We start from the raw sequence: 16,971 nt of genomic DNA on the forward strand, positions 1-16,971 counted from the left end.
GCTCATGCGTAGCGCAGACCTGCGTCATGTTCACCCTGTCCCCCTGACACGCTTTTATTCTCGGCGATCTCAAGGTCTCCTGGGTCAAGGACCTGTGACTCCTCGCCGCTTTCTCCATCGACTTGCTTATCTGAAGAACTAGGTGGTCTGCCACAAATGCTCTAGGCGTCTTCAGAGTTTCTTGGATCACCGTCCTCTGCCTACCCCCCTTGCCCGAACTGACGAGCTTGGCTAGCAAGTCTGCTCGGACATTTTGTTCTCTGGGCACATGCACTACTTCAAATGAGACAAAGGAACTCTTCAACTCCTGCACATACTCATAGTAAGCCGTCATTTGTGGATCTTTGGCCTGGAACTCGCCTGTTACTTGTCCCGTGACTAACAATGAGTCACTCTTGGCCATCAACACCCTAGCCCCCATCTCCTTAGCCAACAAAATTCCGGCGATCAGCGCCTCATACTCTGCTTGATTGTTGCTGGCTTTAAAAGCAAATCTCAAGGATTGTTCTATCAGCACGCCGTTGGGGCCTTCCAGAATGACTCCAACACCGCTACCCTGCTGGTTAGTCGATCCGTCCACCGAAAGCACCCAACGAAAATCGTCCCCTTCGACTCGTGCTACTTCTGACGAGAGCTCGACCACAAAATCAGCGAAAATCTGCCCCTTGATCGGTCCTCGGGGCTCATATTTGATGTCGAACTCCGACAACTCTACCGCCCACTTCACCATTCTCCCAGCTACATTAGGTTTCTTCAGGACTTTCTGGATGGGCAAGTCATCAACAGCATCGTAAAACTGTTAAAATAGTGGCGCAACCTCCTCGCCGAAAATACTACAGCCAGTGCAGCTTCCTCCAAGGCCTGATACCTCACCTCCGGGCCTTGCAACACCTTGCTGACGAAATAGATAGGCTTCTGAGCCTGGTCTTGATCTTGGGCGAGCACCGCACTCACCGCCCTCTCAGTCACAGCAAAATACAACCTGAGAGGGGTTCCTACCATGGGTTTGCACAAAACTGGCGGGCTCGCCAGGTACTTTTTAAGCTTCACAAAGGCCTCTTCACACTCCTTCGACCAGACAAACTTGTTGTTTCACCTTAAACATTGGAAGTACGGATGACCCTTCTCTCCACTAGCTGATACGAAATGAGACAGGGCGGCCATCCGACCTGTAAGTTGCTGCACCTCCTTCATGGCAGCCGAGCTCCTCATTGCCAAGATGGCAGCGCACTTATCAGGACTTGCCTCTATTCCTCTTTCAGTTAAGAGAAAACCTAAGAACTTCCCTGCCTCCACGCCGAAAATGCACTTCTCGGGGTTTAGCTTTAATCTGAACTTGGCAATCGTGGTGAACAACTCTTCCAGATCTGAGACGTGATTGCTCTTCTCTAACGAGGTCACGACCATATCATCTACGTACGCTTGCACATTCCTTCTCAGCATCGGTGCAAGTACCTTATCCATCAATATTTGGTACGTGACTCCCGCATTTTTCAGCCCGAAGGGCATCACCTTGTAACAGTAGCACGACCTCTCAGTCATGAAGGCAGTTTTTTCTTCATCCATAGGATGCATCTTTATCTGATTATACCCCGAGAAGGCGTCCAGAAAACTCAGCAACTTGCACCCTGCTGCACTCTCGACCAGGGCATCTATGCTTGGCAAAGGGTATGAATCCTTTGGACAAGCCTTGTTCAGGTCTGTGAAGTCGACGCACATGCGCCACTTCCCGTTGCTCTTCTTCACCAGTACGACATTAGCTAACCATTCAGGGTACTGGACCTCCCTGATATGGCCTGCGACGAGGAGCTTCTGCGTTTCATCCCTAATCGTCTGTCTCCTCTCCTCGTTAAACTTCCTTCTTCTTTGTCGCACTGGTCTGACTTGCGTGTCCATCGCCAAATGGTGACACAAGAAGTCGGGGTCAATTCCCGGCATGTCTAAAGCAGACCATGCAAAAGCATCCAGATGCCTTTCTATCACCTTGGCGATCTGGTCTTGTAGCTCTTTTCTCAAAGATCTTTCCAACTTGAAGACCTTACCCCCGATCTCCCTCTCGAGCCACTCTTCGACGGGGGCGGGTCTGGCTTCCCTGGCGATCCCCGATTCCCTCGCTTCCTCTAGGCGGTTTCTCGCTTCTTCCCCCCGATCAACGTTTTCTCCCCCTGTTTCAGCGTCTACCATAACGACATCGCCGTTGGCGGTCACCTCCATCGCCGTCGACCTGGGCTCCACACCGGGGGGCGGCGTGGTCGTGATGTAACTCACTGACCTCTTATTCTTCAGGCTATTCTCATAGCACTTCTTCGCTTCCTTCTGGTCAGATTTGATGGTGATCACCACCCCCTCCATAGATGGAAACTTAACCTTCATGTGCCTGGTCGAGGGCACAACTCCTATTCTGTTGAGTGTTGGCCTTCCCAACAAAATGTTATACGCCGAGGGGGCGTTCACGACGAGGTACTTGATCTTCTCCGTCCTCGAGGCCGCCCCGTCTGTGAACGTAGTTCTCAACTCGATATACCCCCTGACCTCCACCTGATCGCTAGCGAACCCATACAAGTATCCTCCATAGGGCCTTAACTGGTCAAGGGGTAGTTGCAACTGCGTGAAAGTCGGCCAGAACATTACATCTACCGAGCTTCCCTGGTCCACCAGTACCCGGTGGACTTTCCTTCCCGCCGTGATTAGCGAGACAACTATGGGATCGTTGTCATGAGGCACAACGTCCCTGAGATCTTCTTTTGTGAACGTGATGTCCACGTCTGGCGAGTGATCCTCGAACATGTCCACCGTCATCACAGACTTTGCGTATTTCTTCCGCTGTGATGCAGTGATTCCACCACCCGAGAAACCTCCAGCGATGGTGTGGATCTCGACATGGGTTGGCACCTCGTGCTGCTGACCCTCCCCACTCGCCGGCTGGAAGCTCGACGCACCCCCTGTCCTCCTGTGCAGCAGGTAATCATTCAAGAAACCGCTCTTGACCAGGTCGTCGAGCTGGTATCCCAGGGCCAAACACGAATCAACGGTGTTATGTTGGGAATGACGATCAGATCCGTCAACCCCATGACAAACTTGTGCTTTGGTGGGCGGTTGTACTCCCTGGGGCGCCCTGGGCCCCTTCCCTTGTTTTTCTTTGGATCGTAAGGATGGCGAGTCCTTTGATCCCTCTTGGCCGCCGCCGTCTCCAGCACCCTCTGCGGCTGGATTCAGGTTTGGGCTCGTGGCCTAGCAGGAGCCACGCTCCCTCTTTTCTCGACGACCTCACTCTCGTCGGCGATGTGGGCCACCGCAAGTCGCTTAACTTCAGTAAACGTGGCGGGGTGGGCCCTAATCAACGCCTCACAGAAGGGTCCCGACAGCACGCCATTTTTGAAGGCGTACACCAACATCTCCTCGTCTTTAGCAGGCGAGCGGACCATCTGTGCTCCAAAGCGATTCAAGTAGTCCCTGAGGGACTCTCCCTGGTACTGCCTTACGTCGAACAAATCATAAGATACCCTAGGTGGCGCCTTGTTCACAATGTACTGGTCGACGAAGAGCTTCGAAAATTGCTGGAAATTGGTTATGTGACCTGTAGGCAGGCTAATAAACCATTCCAGCGCCGTTCCCTGGAGCGTGCTCACAAACATCTTGCAATATACAGCATCTGAGCCTCCTGACAGCATCATCTGCGTGTGGAACGTAGTGAGATGTGCTTCAGGATCCTCCACGCCGGTGAAAGAGGCTTTCACGGGTACTACGCTCGCAGGGATAAGCGTGTCCGTGATCGCCTGAGCAAACGGCATTGGGAAAACGCGCGGTGGCGATGACGGCGCGACCTCTTCAGCAACTGTGCGCCCTCTCTGCTCTTGAAGAGCTTGACGCAACTTCTTAGTTACTTTACTGAGCTCCTCGTTTCTGGCCTGAGAGGCGACCAGGTCCTCATGCATCTTTGCTTGCTCTATGCGCGATGCCTCCACATTTGCCTGCAACGCACGCATGATCTCCATCATCTGCGCCATGGTCATGGCGCCTTCTGCAGCAACTGGCACAACGGGACTTGAACGGTTGCTTCTCATCTTTCTCATGAAAAATCAGCAAATCAAACTCCAGCGAACAAAACCTTCACCAGCAAACGATCGATCCAGCAATCAATCGATCAAAACTCTCAAACTCCCAAGAACTTCCTCAAACGCAACCACAACAACACGCCGATAGATTCGGACGTCAAACCTTCACAGAAACTCGCAATCTCACCACGAACCTACCACTTCTCTAGCAAAACTCCCGATTCACCGATCAGAAACGCGAACGAACGGTAAAACCTCGATTCAACCGATCGAACACCGCACAAGCAGCAAGAAACTTCAAGAAACCGATCGAAAGCTCAAACGAACGGTGGAAAACTTCAAACTACCGATTAAAACCCAAACGAACGGTGGAAAACTTCAATTCACCGAACAGAAGCTCGAACGAACGGTGAAGAATGGTTGCACCAGCACACAACCACACAGAAACTGCAGAAACTTCAAGAACTCACGCTGTGGATGGGAACAGGTTTTACACGGCCCCACGGTGGGCGCCTGATGATCCTGCCGGTTGACCAGAGCGCAAGAGCCTTGCCACGTCGATGGTTTCTCCTTCTGGATCGGCTTTGCACCACGCTAGCTTCCGTCCTTCGCACCTCGATTCTCCTCAAGAACCTGAAAAAGACAGAGTGGCGCCACTGCGGCCGATCGCGCTCCGACGCTCAAGTCAGTGACGGAACCACAAAAAATCTAAGAGAGAAAAGCTAAAACTCAAGGAACCGTGCAAAATCTCTCTCAGCGTACTCAAGTGTTCTCAAAGCGTAAAGAAGTGTTCTGAACGCGCGTACCTCATAAGTTCGTTAGAGTTCCTTATATACCTGAGCACTTTCTCTCTCCTGACGGTTACACCTCTGGACACGTGGCTCGCATCCAGCTGTACACGTGTCACCATCTAGAGTCACCTTCTACTTGAGCGTCAACTCTACTCTTCAAGCTATTTGACTAAGTTACCCCGTCGAGGAGCAACTACAGCTTCCTTGGAGCGCGACCCCTTAAGTGGCGAGTGCGGGGTGTCACCATACACACCTTCCCTGTGGTCTCGCTTGCCGCTTATGATGATCTGCTTCACTCGTGCATCATGCATGTTCTGGTAAACTGTTCCCTTGCCTCAACCTCTGGCTAGGGAATGATCGTCTGATAACCTCGCCTTTCGTATTAGTACCTCTTGAAAGCCTTAAGCAAGCCTTCCTGATCTTTCGGCGATGTGCCCCTTTCGGCGGTCTCAAACCACCTGATCTCCTAAAACTCACACGGCGACTACGACGCAAGGCTGGTGACCGCCAGTTATAAACTCGCATACGGCGACTATGACGCAAACCTGGTGACCGTTGGTTATAAACTCGCAACCGGCGACTACGACGCAAGCCTGGTGACCGCCGGTTATAAACTCGTAACCGGCGACTACGACGCAAACCTGGTGACCGCTGGTTATAAACTCGCAACTGGCGACTATGACGCAAGCCTGGTGACCGCCAGTTATATATACTGGAGAACGCCAAGCTGACAACTGGCGACTACACAAACTTCCCGATGTGCTTCCCTTCTGTCATCCAGATGTCCCGCTCAACACGCCTATGTTATCGCTTGCTGCCACGTCATCATTTTCGACCACCTGATCGGTACAAAAAGAAATAGTATAATCAATTTATCAATTTGAAACTTAAGAGCAAATTTAAAATTTAGGAGACCAAAATCAAAATTATTCAAAAAATTTAGACTACAAACATAATTAAGCAAAAATATATTATTTTATTCTATGATTACACATGTGCATGTATACGTCTAATTTTTTTTAAATGTCTTTCATTTCTCTCCTACATGATGGAAACAAGTTTTTGAAAGAAAAATCAATAATTAAGAAATGTAATTCAAATATTTTTAATATCAATATCTCATATTAAAATTGAGAAATCGCATGAGAATTGATGAATTATGCTTATTAATTTAAATTTTGAATTATATCAAAACTTTTTATATAGATAACTTACCCTTTATTTGTTTGTGTTTGTTTCTTTATTTGTGATGATCGTGTTTTACACGGGAGCAGATGAGATTGCAGGTAATAGAACTCCTTAGTGAGCAGCTGGAGGATGAGATAGTTTTATTTGAATGTTTTGTTTTGTTGTTAAAACTTTTAATGTATATATTAAATCCCTATGAAGAGGGATATTTCTTTTGAGATACACATATGAGAAAGTAGTATATGTTATTTGTAATTAGATATTGTTTGTTTTAATATATGGGTAAAAATTAGGATGTTACAGTGTGAATAGAAAATCAAACTTCATTACCATGTATCATAGAGTGACATAGAATATTGAAGGTATAACATATCCTTCACCATAAATTAAATTAAGAACGAGATTAAGAGTTTAATCTTAGCTAGAAAAAAGAGATTATTTATTACATATATAAGATGATGGAGAAAACATTGCGATTATTGTTGTATTAGCATAATATGGCAATGCTAACTATAAGTACTTCCCCAGTATGATTTATCTTCGTGTCTCATCTGCACAAACCACAACCTTTTAAGCTTCTAAAATATAAACATTAATTCCAGAAAAAAAGAAGAAGCAATGGAAAACATGTGAAACATCAGATATAATAAGAACACATAATGTAAGAAAAAACTATAAGAAGCCACATTAGTGTTATGTTTTTGAAAATCCTATAATATTAATTTATTTGATGAAACTACTTCTATTTCCATCATGAATATATCTGCTCATGTAATGGTTTTCGAAATTATTTACATGTTTTTCAAAAATTTCACATGAAATGATGCATTTATGTAATTTTATAATAAAATAAAACATAAAATTTATATATTATGAAATATTTTTATTTTTAATCGATATAAGATCTTAGAATTTAGAGTTTAGAGTTTAGTATGTGTAAACCCTAATCTTTAATTCTAAACCATAAACTCTAAACTCTAAAGTTTAAGTTTACGGAAAAAAAGAGTACAAGATACGATGAAATATTATTTTTTAATATTATTTTTTTTTGTTTTAATGAAAAAGTAGTGGTGAAAAGGTAGAATTTTGTAGAGGTTAATCTAAAATGAGTTTTGTTAACAAAATACAGAAATAAAAGTGTGTTAATTATATTTCTTAAATCATATATATTATTAAAGAAGTCTTACCAGGAGGTGGTGGAGGTGGAACTTGAGTAGGATACACACACTGGTTCAAAGATGGTAAGAGACAAGCTCCTAAAGTTGATGCATCAACATCAGAATCACTCAAACAACTTTGTGCACTGACTTGAGAGCAGGTTTTCAACACAGTTTGAAATTTTACTGTCTGAATGATAACCGGCAAATATTCGACTTTTGTGGGTTTAAGGTTTAGGATTTTGGAACGAGCAGAGTCATAAAACGAGGCTTTATGATCTGCCAAGCATGCTTCCATGGAATCAAAAATGCAGTGAGACAACCCAGTTGGGTTACGGATTCCACCCTCATAGTGCATTGGATCACTGCATGTTTCAGCAACATGTGAGCTGCAATGTGTCACAAACCTCTTGAATCTTGGAGATTCGTACGCTTCAGGTTGCCCACTAAGTGTTTGATAAATGGCTTTGCTAATACCAACTCCAGCATCTTTAGCAAGATCATTGATTTCACCAGTTCCACCAATTCCATGATCTTTTGCAGGATTAGTTGTTACAGAAATTCCTGCTTCTTTTGCAGGATCAATGGTTTCAACAATTGCAGCATCTTCTGCCTCTTCTGCAACTACCACACTTAGGATCAAGAACAGAGTAATTAGTATGGCTCTCATTTTCTCCCTCAATTGGATTTCCAGTGATAAACCAATTTACAGTTTTAGATTTTGTTTGGTGCTGAGGTACATGAATTTTACAGTATATATAGAAGAATGTAGAAACCATGAACATGTTTATTATACAAATTTATAACGACCTTTCATCTTTATTACACAACCTGACTCATTTGTTTTTCAAGAGTTAAAAATATATCTACCTCTAAACATAAAATAAAATTAATGTATTTAATATACTATGATAGAAATCTATAGGATAAAAACATTTATCTAAGTAAACTTTATCTTAGAAATTGTTTTTATAAAATTTAAAGTAGATTTCTTAATATACTAAAAATATTGTAATATTTGTATTTTTTTTTAGTTTTTAAAAAAAATCATTATAAGTATATCAATATACATATATATATAATACAAGAAAATCATTAAATAGTAGTTTAAAGATAAAAAATAATTAGTCATTCACTAATTAAATACTAATTTAGAGATTAAAAAATTATTAGTATCGAATGTGGTTTTTATTATTAATAAAATATTATAAAATGGTTTCTAAATTGTTATTTAAATTAGCTACTAAAATTTTAGCTATTAATATTTTAGATTCTAAATTAGTATCTAAAAAAACTAATAGAGATTAATTTAGAACATAAGTAGTTAGTAGCTAAAACTTTATTAGTTAATAATTAGATACTAATTTAAAAACTATTTCATAAATTTTTATTAATAATAAAAATTACTTTAAAAATCAATAATTTTTTAAATTATAAAATGGTGATTTCTAATTTAATCGATATAAAACTAATTATTTTGATGAATAAAACTAATTTCTATTATATATATATATATATATATATATATATATATATATATATATATATATATATATATATATATACAAGTGGGTTGAGTAAAATCATTTCTAAGAAAAGAGACGTGATGAGAAGAAAAATAGTTACGTAATTATTATTTTTCATTATATTAAATAAGTTATCAAGCATTTGTGATAAAAATATATATAAATAAAATATTTTACAGCCCTTTCGGGTATTGGATGGACTAAAATCTCCCATAAAAAATAATGTTTATTTTGGAAAAATTGGGTTCACAAAAGGTCGATCCTTCATTAAAATTAAGAGTTGATTCATTATTATATTACAACACGGTTATATTATAACTAAAATTGTTTGTTTAGAACGACAATTATATAAAAATATATTTTATGGTAAATTAAATATATAAAAATACAAACACATATAAATTGAAAATACGTAATTATATTAATTAGTTACAAGACTATATTTTTAATAAACAGAATTAATTGACAAAAGAACTATATAATTCATGCAGTTAAATTTATAATAAATTTTCGTTAAATGACAAATTGTATAATTATATTTTTAAGTCTCTTTTTAAAATTAGATTTTTTTTCCCATTAGTTACTAAATTAGACTCTTTTAAAACGTATTGGGTGATTACGAGTAATATAAGATAGTTAAGAAAAAAGTTGGTTTTTTTTTTATCAGCAAATAGCAATGAAATTAAATGAGACCCACTTCAGGGTGGTCCAACCCTTATACAACAAAACAGATTTTCTCAAAGAGCCTTTCCATCTACATATCAACCAAAAGACCTCCTACTCTCTATCTCATTTCAATCAATAATAAAAGAAACCCAAGAAACAACCTTTTACATAAAAACTAAACAGAATACATACATACCAAGGGTTCAAGACACCAATCAGAGAATGAGAAATTAGCTGACGGTATCTTTGATGAGATCCATGAACAAACCTTAATCTGTGTCAAAGAGAAAATTTCAGTGTGATCAACCACTCCACCTTTAAATAAACAATTATTCCTGTGTCTCCATATCTCACTAACCAACGCAATCCACAGGTTTCCCATAATAAGGTTAACTGAAATAGGTGCATCCAGAATCTTAAAATGTTCAAAATGAGACCCAGGATTCATACAATCCACTGATCTTATTCCTAACCAGTTATAACATAGATTCCAAATTATCCAAGCAACTCTGCATTCGCAAAACAAATGATTTGTTGTCTCCTCTGACCTCCAAGCTGTGACTTGAGCTGAGGGGAGCGCCTTAATTTTCCAGAAAAATTTATATCTTAAGTCTTCCTCACTACCTTCTCCCCTTAAAAACCCATAAGCGGACTTAACTGAAAACTCAGTTGAAACGCTATCCTTCCAAACCCATCTATCCACTGTTTTCGTCTCTAGTGTCTTATTAGAGATCAACTCTAATAGGATAACACAGCAAACTTTTACATTATTCCAGTATTTTTTTTTTGGATTACATGATATATTCATCAATTTCTGTGGACAATTAAACTTCGTTAAAAACTTAATTAACCATTTTTATTAGTTATTTTTTTGCAATTACATCTTTCAATACGTAGGCTCAAATTTGAGACATGATTTAAGGTGTTGGAGTTCATGATTGGTGGATATATTGTACAACGTTTTTAAATTAGTTTTTCATATGTTTTAAGTTTTAAATATTATATTTGAAAATAATTTGTTTATAAAAATATCTTTAGAATTCATGATTGAATTTAATATTTTATTTATACTCTAAATCATAAAAATTATATAAGAATCCAATGACACAACTAACATTAAATATTTTATAATAAGTTGCAACTTTGGTATGACGTGTGTTTGATATTTACAATATTTATTAAATGTAAATATATAAATGTATATACGTTTAAGATGTAATATGTTATTTTGTGTATGAATAACTCAACATTTATTTCATGAATTTAATTAAGTGACATAGCTTTTTAAAATTTATTAAAAGTTTAAATATGTTTTTAATTATCCAAATTGGTTACATATTGTTTCTTTTTGGTGATTCGATTAAAAATTTTCATAGATGAGTAACACGATGAATTTGATTTAAATAAAGGAGTTTTGATTGGTGTTAGTTTATTACACTTTTGAGTGAGATTTTACAAAGTAGGAGTAAAATAGGAAATATCACAATAAAATAGAAGACCAAAACAAATAGTTTCCACAATTTAGAAGAAAAAAGACATTTAAGTATTTGATAAATTTTCAAAAAATTATGACACTTAATTAAATATATATATATATATATAAAATACTAAGAAGATAATAGTTTTCCACATCATCATGACTAATGTAGTTTAATATCAAGAACTAAAAATAACATTTCATAAAATTGAAAAACTAAAAAAATGAATTTTTTTAATTGAAGGACAAAGGAAATAGTATAATCAATTTATAAATTTGAAACTTAAAAACAAATTTAAAATTTAGGAGACCAAAATCAAAATTATTCAAAAAAATTAGACTATAAACATAATTAAGCAAAAATATACTATTTTGTTCTATGATTACACGTGTGCATGTATACGTCTATTTTTTTTAAATGTCTTTAATTTCTCTCCTACATGATGGAAACATGTTTTTGAAAGAAAAATCAATAATTACGAAATGCAATTCAAATATTTTTTATATCAATATCTCATTAAAATTGTGTATGTATATCAAAGTTATGTATAAATGTAAATATATTTATAGGTACATATAATTTTGTAAAAAAAACAATTTAAAATTAAAAAAAAAGTGTTCTCTACTCCCTTTTTATTTACAGTATTTTGTATGCCAAATTACACAAAAATATATGATGTAGTAGGTAGGCCAATTCTTGCATTTATGCAGTGAGTGTGAGGCAACACTGATGCATTCCAGCTACATTGGGACCTCTCCTTCATTCTTTAAGGCAGAGTGAGTTAGTAGCAACAAATTTATCAGCAGAGTGACTTTGATCTAAAGTTGTTTCCATCAAACACTGATAGCATCATCAATGCATCACTTGAAAGTTCAAGATATTGATCAAAGTCAGAACATCCTATAATTGAACTTGCACTCCATGGATGGGGTTGAACATGTGCAGCATTCTTGTATTTATCAAATGTCCATTTAATTATCTGAATAGGAACACAAAACACAATTTAGCTTTAAAAATATGGTAATCATGAACCAAGAAGACCTTTTATTCAAGGTACACTAGTTGGTAAATTTATGAAAACCAACCAAAGACCACACCTGGGATGAATAAGAGCTAACAGCTCCAGAAGCCAAAGAATAACAGAAGCAACTGCACACATGCCTGCCTCCAAAGCATCCAATCCAGTAGTTCAAAGACTAGCGGACTGCAGAACCAATTACTCTTCTCTGCTCTTTAGCTCTATCATAGGATCCTTTTCAGCTTTCTCACATCTGAATCAGAATCCATGAATAATCCAACTAACTGATAAGGTGGAGAAGAATCCAATTCCATTTTGACTAGCATGCAAAATATATATCCCAATGCATTTTCTCTGACATTGATTAGTGTTGTAGGCTTGCTGCAATTTTGCCCCTCTCCCATCCCATGGGATAGCCAGCAAGGGGCGAAGAAGTGATTAAAGTAGGCCAAAATAAATCAGTGAGGGCACATTATTATGTAGAGGACCTTTCCTCAATATGATAAGTGAACTGCCAAAAACTGAAGAAATAACCTTGGGGTCCTGATACTCATGTCAGGCAAAGTTTCCTCTTATGTTCGTGGGAATTGGGAAGGTATTGGACCTTTTTCATGGCTAATGACTGCGAACCTCTTTATTGTTACTGGCAGCTGTCTCAGGCTTCAAAGCATTGATATTCAACATCTTTGTGCATGCCAGCTTCAAAGCATTGAGATTCAACATATTTAATGCATGCAGTACTAGTGCAAAAGGTTGGGAATAATAATCATTCATTGATTTACTCTTCATAAGATGATTGTCTGAAGATAATTTGTGATGTCCCTTTGCTGTTTACTGAGATCAAGAAGATTAATAGCATTCGGAAAACAATATAAATGTCTTCTTTAAAATCTATGTAGATCACATTATATACACATGACTGAAAATTGCTTGACTTCTTTAATCTGTAAAATTTCCTGATGCATGGGAATTTTCTCGGTCTCTATCTTGCTATAACCTTTAGATCTTTATCAGGTTGTTCAGAAAACTTGGAGTCTTCAATGGAGGTCTGTAAAATAACTGAGGCCTCTGAGAGCCTTCCCTGATATAGGTATTTGTCTAATGTCAGGGAATATTTCACAGCAGTTTGAAGTTCAATCTTACTTAGATCACAGGATATAATATTTCTCCATTCTTTTGATTTTCCCTTTTGGCATAAGCCATGTAGCAGAGCAGTGAAACATACAGAATCTACAAGAAATCCCTTATTCAGCATCTTAGTTTGCAATAATAGGGCAGTGTCAACCATTCCGTGTTTACAAAGACAAACAATAATAGAATTATAAGCAGCAATCACTGGTTCCCGTTCATCCAAAATCATCATTGTGAAGAAATCCAGAACCAATGACCTCTCATTTTCCTTAGAATCATTTTTCTCAACAATAACCGGAGTAGGTGCAGTATTTGTTAAACCATTTATCAGGTAATGGAATGTAGCATCGTTTGGAAGACAACCGTTCATCAGCATTAGCTCAAAAATGGACGTTGCTTTCTCAGGTCTACCGGCCTTAAAGAAACCCCCAACTAGTGTAGTGTAGGTGACAACATTAGGCTCCAAATTGAAAGATTTCATCCCTCCGAAAACTTTCTCAGCTCTGATCATATCTGCTTTCTTACAGAACCCATTGATTAAAGAGGTGTAGGTGATCACATTTGGCTTGAATTTATGTTTCATCATTTGTCCAAACATCTTGAGGGCACTACTCATGTCATGTTGTTTTACATATCCATCTATAACTGTGGAATACGTATATTCATCTGGAGTATGATGCACCTTTTTCATCTTATTTAAGCACGACAGAGCATCTGTCATCTTTCCGAATTTACAGAAGCCTTTGATCATGGCATTATACCCTACAACACCAGGGTCCATACCCTTTCCGATTATGACTTCAAAAAGCTTAATTGCCTCATCAAGTTCACCACTTCTAATAAACCCGTCTATCAGGGTGGCATAAACATATGCATCAGGTTTAACATTTCGATCAAGCATTTCTGAAAGTAGTAGTTTCGTGGCAGAAAACCTCCCTTTCTTGCAGAGACCGCTCATCAAAACATTGTAAATTTGAGCATCAGGAAATACACCCTTCTCCATCATTTTCTCTTTGACCATCAGTGCAACATCAATTTCCCCAGCAACGACAACTCCATGTATAAAAGCTCCATAAGAAACCAAGTCTGGTTTTTCTCCCAGTTCAGCAACCCTAAAAAGCATACTTGATGCCTTAGCATAATCCCCTTGTTTGCAATAAGCATGCATGAGGGGTGTATAACTAAACTTATTAGGCAGCAATCCCCTTTCTTTCGCCTTTTCTATGAGTTCACCAGCTTCTTTAGTCCTTCCACTCCTACATGAAAAGTTAATCATAACATTGTAAGTTGTAATATCTGGCTCACAACCCATCGCAGCCATCCTTCTCATCGTCTCAGCTGCTTTGGCTACCAAACCATGCTTGTATTCTGCATCAATAATATTATTAAAAACTTTCACATTCATATTCAATCCCCTTGCAGCCATTTCTGTCAGAAATTGATCAACTGCTTCAAACTCCCCCACCTTACAAAATCCATTAATTAAAGCCCCGTAAGTTTCTACTGTTGGCAAAACCCCCTTCATTTTCAACTCCTTGAGAGCTCTAGTTGCACATTGGAGATCACCCTTCTGGCAATAACCATTAATAATTATATTATAAAACACCACATATGGCACACAACTCTTTCCCCATCTATCCTTAATCAACCTCCAACCCTCCTCAATTTTCCCCGAGTTGCACAGGCCCTTCACCACTATGGAGGTGCTATAGTTATCCACAGCAGCACCAGTGCCATCATCTGTTTGAAGCATTTCATCATACAGCTGAAGCGCAACATCGACTTTCCCGCTCTTGACCAACCCATTCAGCAACGAATTGCAAGCGACAACACTGGGAAAACAACTATGCATCTCACGCACTGCATGGAATAACTGGAGAGCCCTATCAACCGACCCACATTCTGCATATGCAAGAATCAAAGCGCTGAATGCTGCACGGGTAGGGATCAAGTGTTGAACTTTCATGCTTTCCAACACCAACTCGATCTCCGAGAACACTCTGAACCTGGACAAGAGCTTCAGAAGAGAAGAATGGGCGACCCCATCGAGAGAACAAGAGAAGGGTCGGGTGGAAACCCAGTCGAAGAACTTGAGAGCGAGTTCCGGGTCGTGGATTCGGTCGATGACGAAATGGGCAATGTCGGAAACAACAACGTGAGATTGAGCTAAGCGAGATTGTAGGGATTCCTCAGATTGGTGGGATTTAAGGATTCGGATGACGTCAGAGACGAGGTTGTTGATGCGGGGTGGCAAAGAGGAAGAAGTTTTGGGGCGGTGACGAGGTTTGATTCGAGAAAGAATGGCTTTGGACATTGTTGAGTTTGAAAGAGAAGAAGAAGAAGAAGAAGAAGAAGAAAGGGTTTCATGGAAAAGTTTCAATCATTTCTCAGTTACATCTTCTTCATCTTCCTATTACCAGAGACTCATAATAATTCTTCAATTTTCTATTAGTTTATATTCAAACTAAATCAGATTTATTTTTTATAAAAAATATTGAGAAAACTTTAATCTCTAGTATCTCAGTGTTAAATCAGTTCCCAAAATTAAAAAATAAGAATTTATTTAAATACGTAATATTAGCCTTCAAGAATAATATTAGGATAAAATAAAAGAAAAAAATATAAATATTATTCCAACCTCAAATACATTAAGATACACCAAAATAATTATTTATTTTTAAAATTTAAAATTCTATCACAATTTTTTATTAAATTTATTATGAGTTAACAAAAGAAAATGTATTTAAAATTTAAGATATATAAAATAGTTGAACATATCAAACTAAATACAATTCTAAAATTTTGAAAGACTTATTTTGTTTTTTTTTCTTCTTCTTAATTTCAAAAGATTAATATAATATCCCGATATTCTTTCAAAACTGAATATGTCCTTACAAAGTAATATTTAAAATATTTCTTTATATTCACATAAAAACATAGTCATCTGAAAAGTGAAAGTATATTTTTAAATATAAATTGAAAATTGAAAATTCACATATCTTTAATTTACATTTCAACAATTGAATCACTTGGGAAACCTCCCTGAAATATGTTACATGAAATGTAGCACCAATGATACACTCACTCTCAATAATTGTTAAATAATTTTAGGTTTAATTACCTTTTTCATCCCTATATTTATAACCAATAGTCAATTTGGTACAGTGGTTTTTAAAAAATTCAATTTGGTCCCTAAGTTTTTTAAAATGTATTTAAAATGGTATTTTCTATTAAATATCACCAAACGGCATTAAGTTGGATTGCTCCCCTAGTTGGATTCTGTGGTGCGCTTCCCTTCTTCGATTCCATTCGGAGGTGTGCTCCCCTCATTCGTTTCTACAAAATCCAACCAGGGGAACAATCCTCGTATTAGAAACCCTAAATCAGAAATTCGAAATCCCCAATTTGAATAACCTAAACCCTAATTCAGTATTCACTAAAGTAATGTAAGCACCATCTTACAGGTGTCTGTCACATAAGCACCACTTAACGCCGTTTGGTGATATTTAACATAAAGGACCATTTTGAATACATTTTAAAAAACTTAGGGACCAAATTGATTTTTTTAAAAATCACTGTACTAAATTGACTATTGATTATAAATATAGGGACGAAAAAAATAATTAAACCATAATTTTACTCTAAAACTCACTAATGAGCTAAAAGTTTACATCGTATAAATAAAAATTAATTATAATATATATATTATAATAGTCTCATGGAAAGTAAAGTCTATAAATAACACGTAGAAACATTTAATTTAAAGAATCATTTGATTAAATATTCATTAATATTCAAATTTCAAAAGATTTAACACGAATTAAATTATGCATTTTCCTTTTTTATTATTTTCACAGACGAATTAAAATTCAAAATGGAATGAAAATGCGGTTATTACATTGTCTTTAGGAGGTATTAAAATATTTCTGGAATAATTTTGGAAGAATTATTTTCATTCTTC

The 16,971-nt window shown here is 37.6% G+C and overlaps 2 protein-coding genes across 2 annotated transcripts; both read right to left on the bottom strand.

The window, feature by feature from the left end:
• Positions 1-6,339: 6,339 nt before the first annotated feature.
• Positions 6,340-8,007, bottom strand: LOC137836025 (nodulin-30). Its single transcript, XM_068644830.2, has 2 exons — positions 7,222-8,007; positions 6,340-6,585 (listed from the first exon to the last, which is right to left on the bottom strand). The coding sequence occupies exons 1-2, from the start codon at positions 7,859-7,861 to the stop codon at positions 6,569-6,571; spliced, it is 657 nt and encodes a 218-aa protein (XP_068500931.2). The 5' UTR covers positions 7,862-8,007; the 3' UTR covers positions 6,340-6,568.
• Positions 8,008-11,392: 3,385 nt separating this feature from the next.
• LOC137836026 (Pentatricopeptide repeat (PPR) superfamily protein) lies at positions 11,393-15,438 on the bottom strand. The gene is made up of 2 exons (XM_068644832.2): positions 11,959-15,438; positions 11,393-11,840 (listed from the first exon to the last, which is right to left on the bottom strand). Exon 1 carries the CDS (start codon positions 15,322-15,324, stop codon positions 12,862-12,864), a length of 2,463 nt encoding a protein of 820 aa, XP_068500933.1. The 5' UTR covers positions 15,325-15,438; the 3' UTR covers positions 11,393-11,840; positions 11,959-12,861.
• Between the last annotated feature and the right edge of the window lie 1,533 nt (positions 15,439-16,971).

This window comes from Phaseolus vulgaris, chromosome 5 (assembly GCF_051622355.1).
Source record: "Phaseolus vulgaris cultivar YP4 chromosome 5, ASM5162235v1, whole genome shotgun sequence".
Lineage (NCBI taxonomy): Eukaryota > Viridiplantae > Streptophyta > Magnoliopsida > Fabales > Fabaceae > Phaseolus > Phaseolus vulgaris.

What these genes read in the sequence shown, in the direction of transcription:
- LOC137836025 (XM_068644830.2), bottom strand. Translation starts at nt 7,861, where the DNA reads ATGAGAGCCATACTAATTACTCTGTTCTTGATCCTAAGTGTGGTAGTT.
- LOC137836026 (XM_068644832.2), bottom strand. Translation starts at nt 15,324, where the DNA reads ATGTCCAAAGCCATTCTTTCTCGAATCAAACCTCGTCACCGCCCCAAA.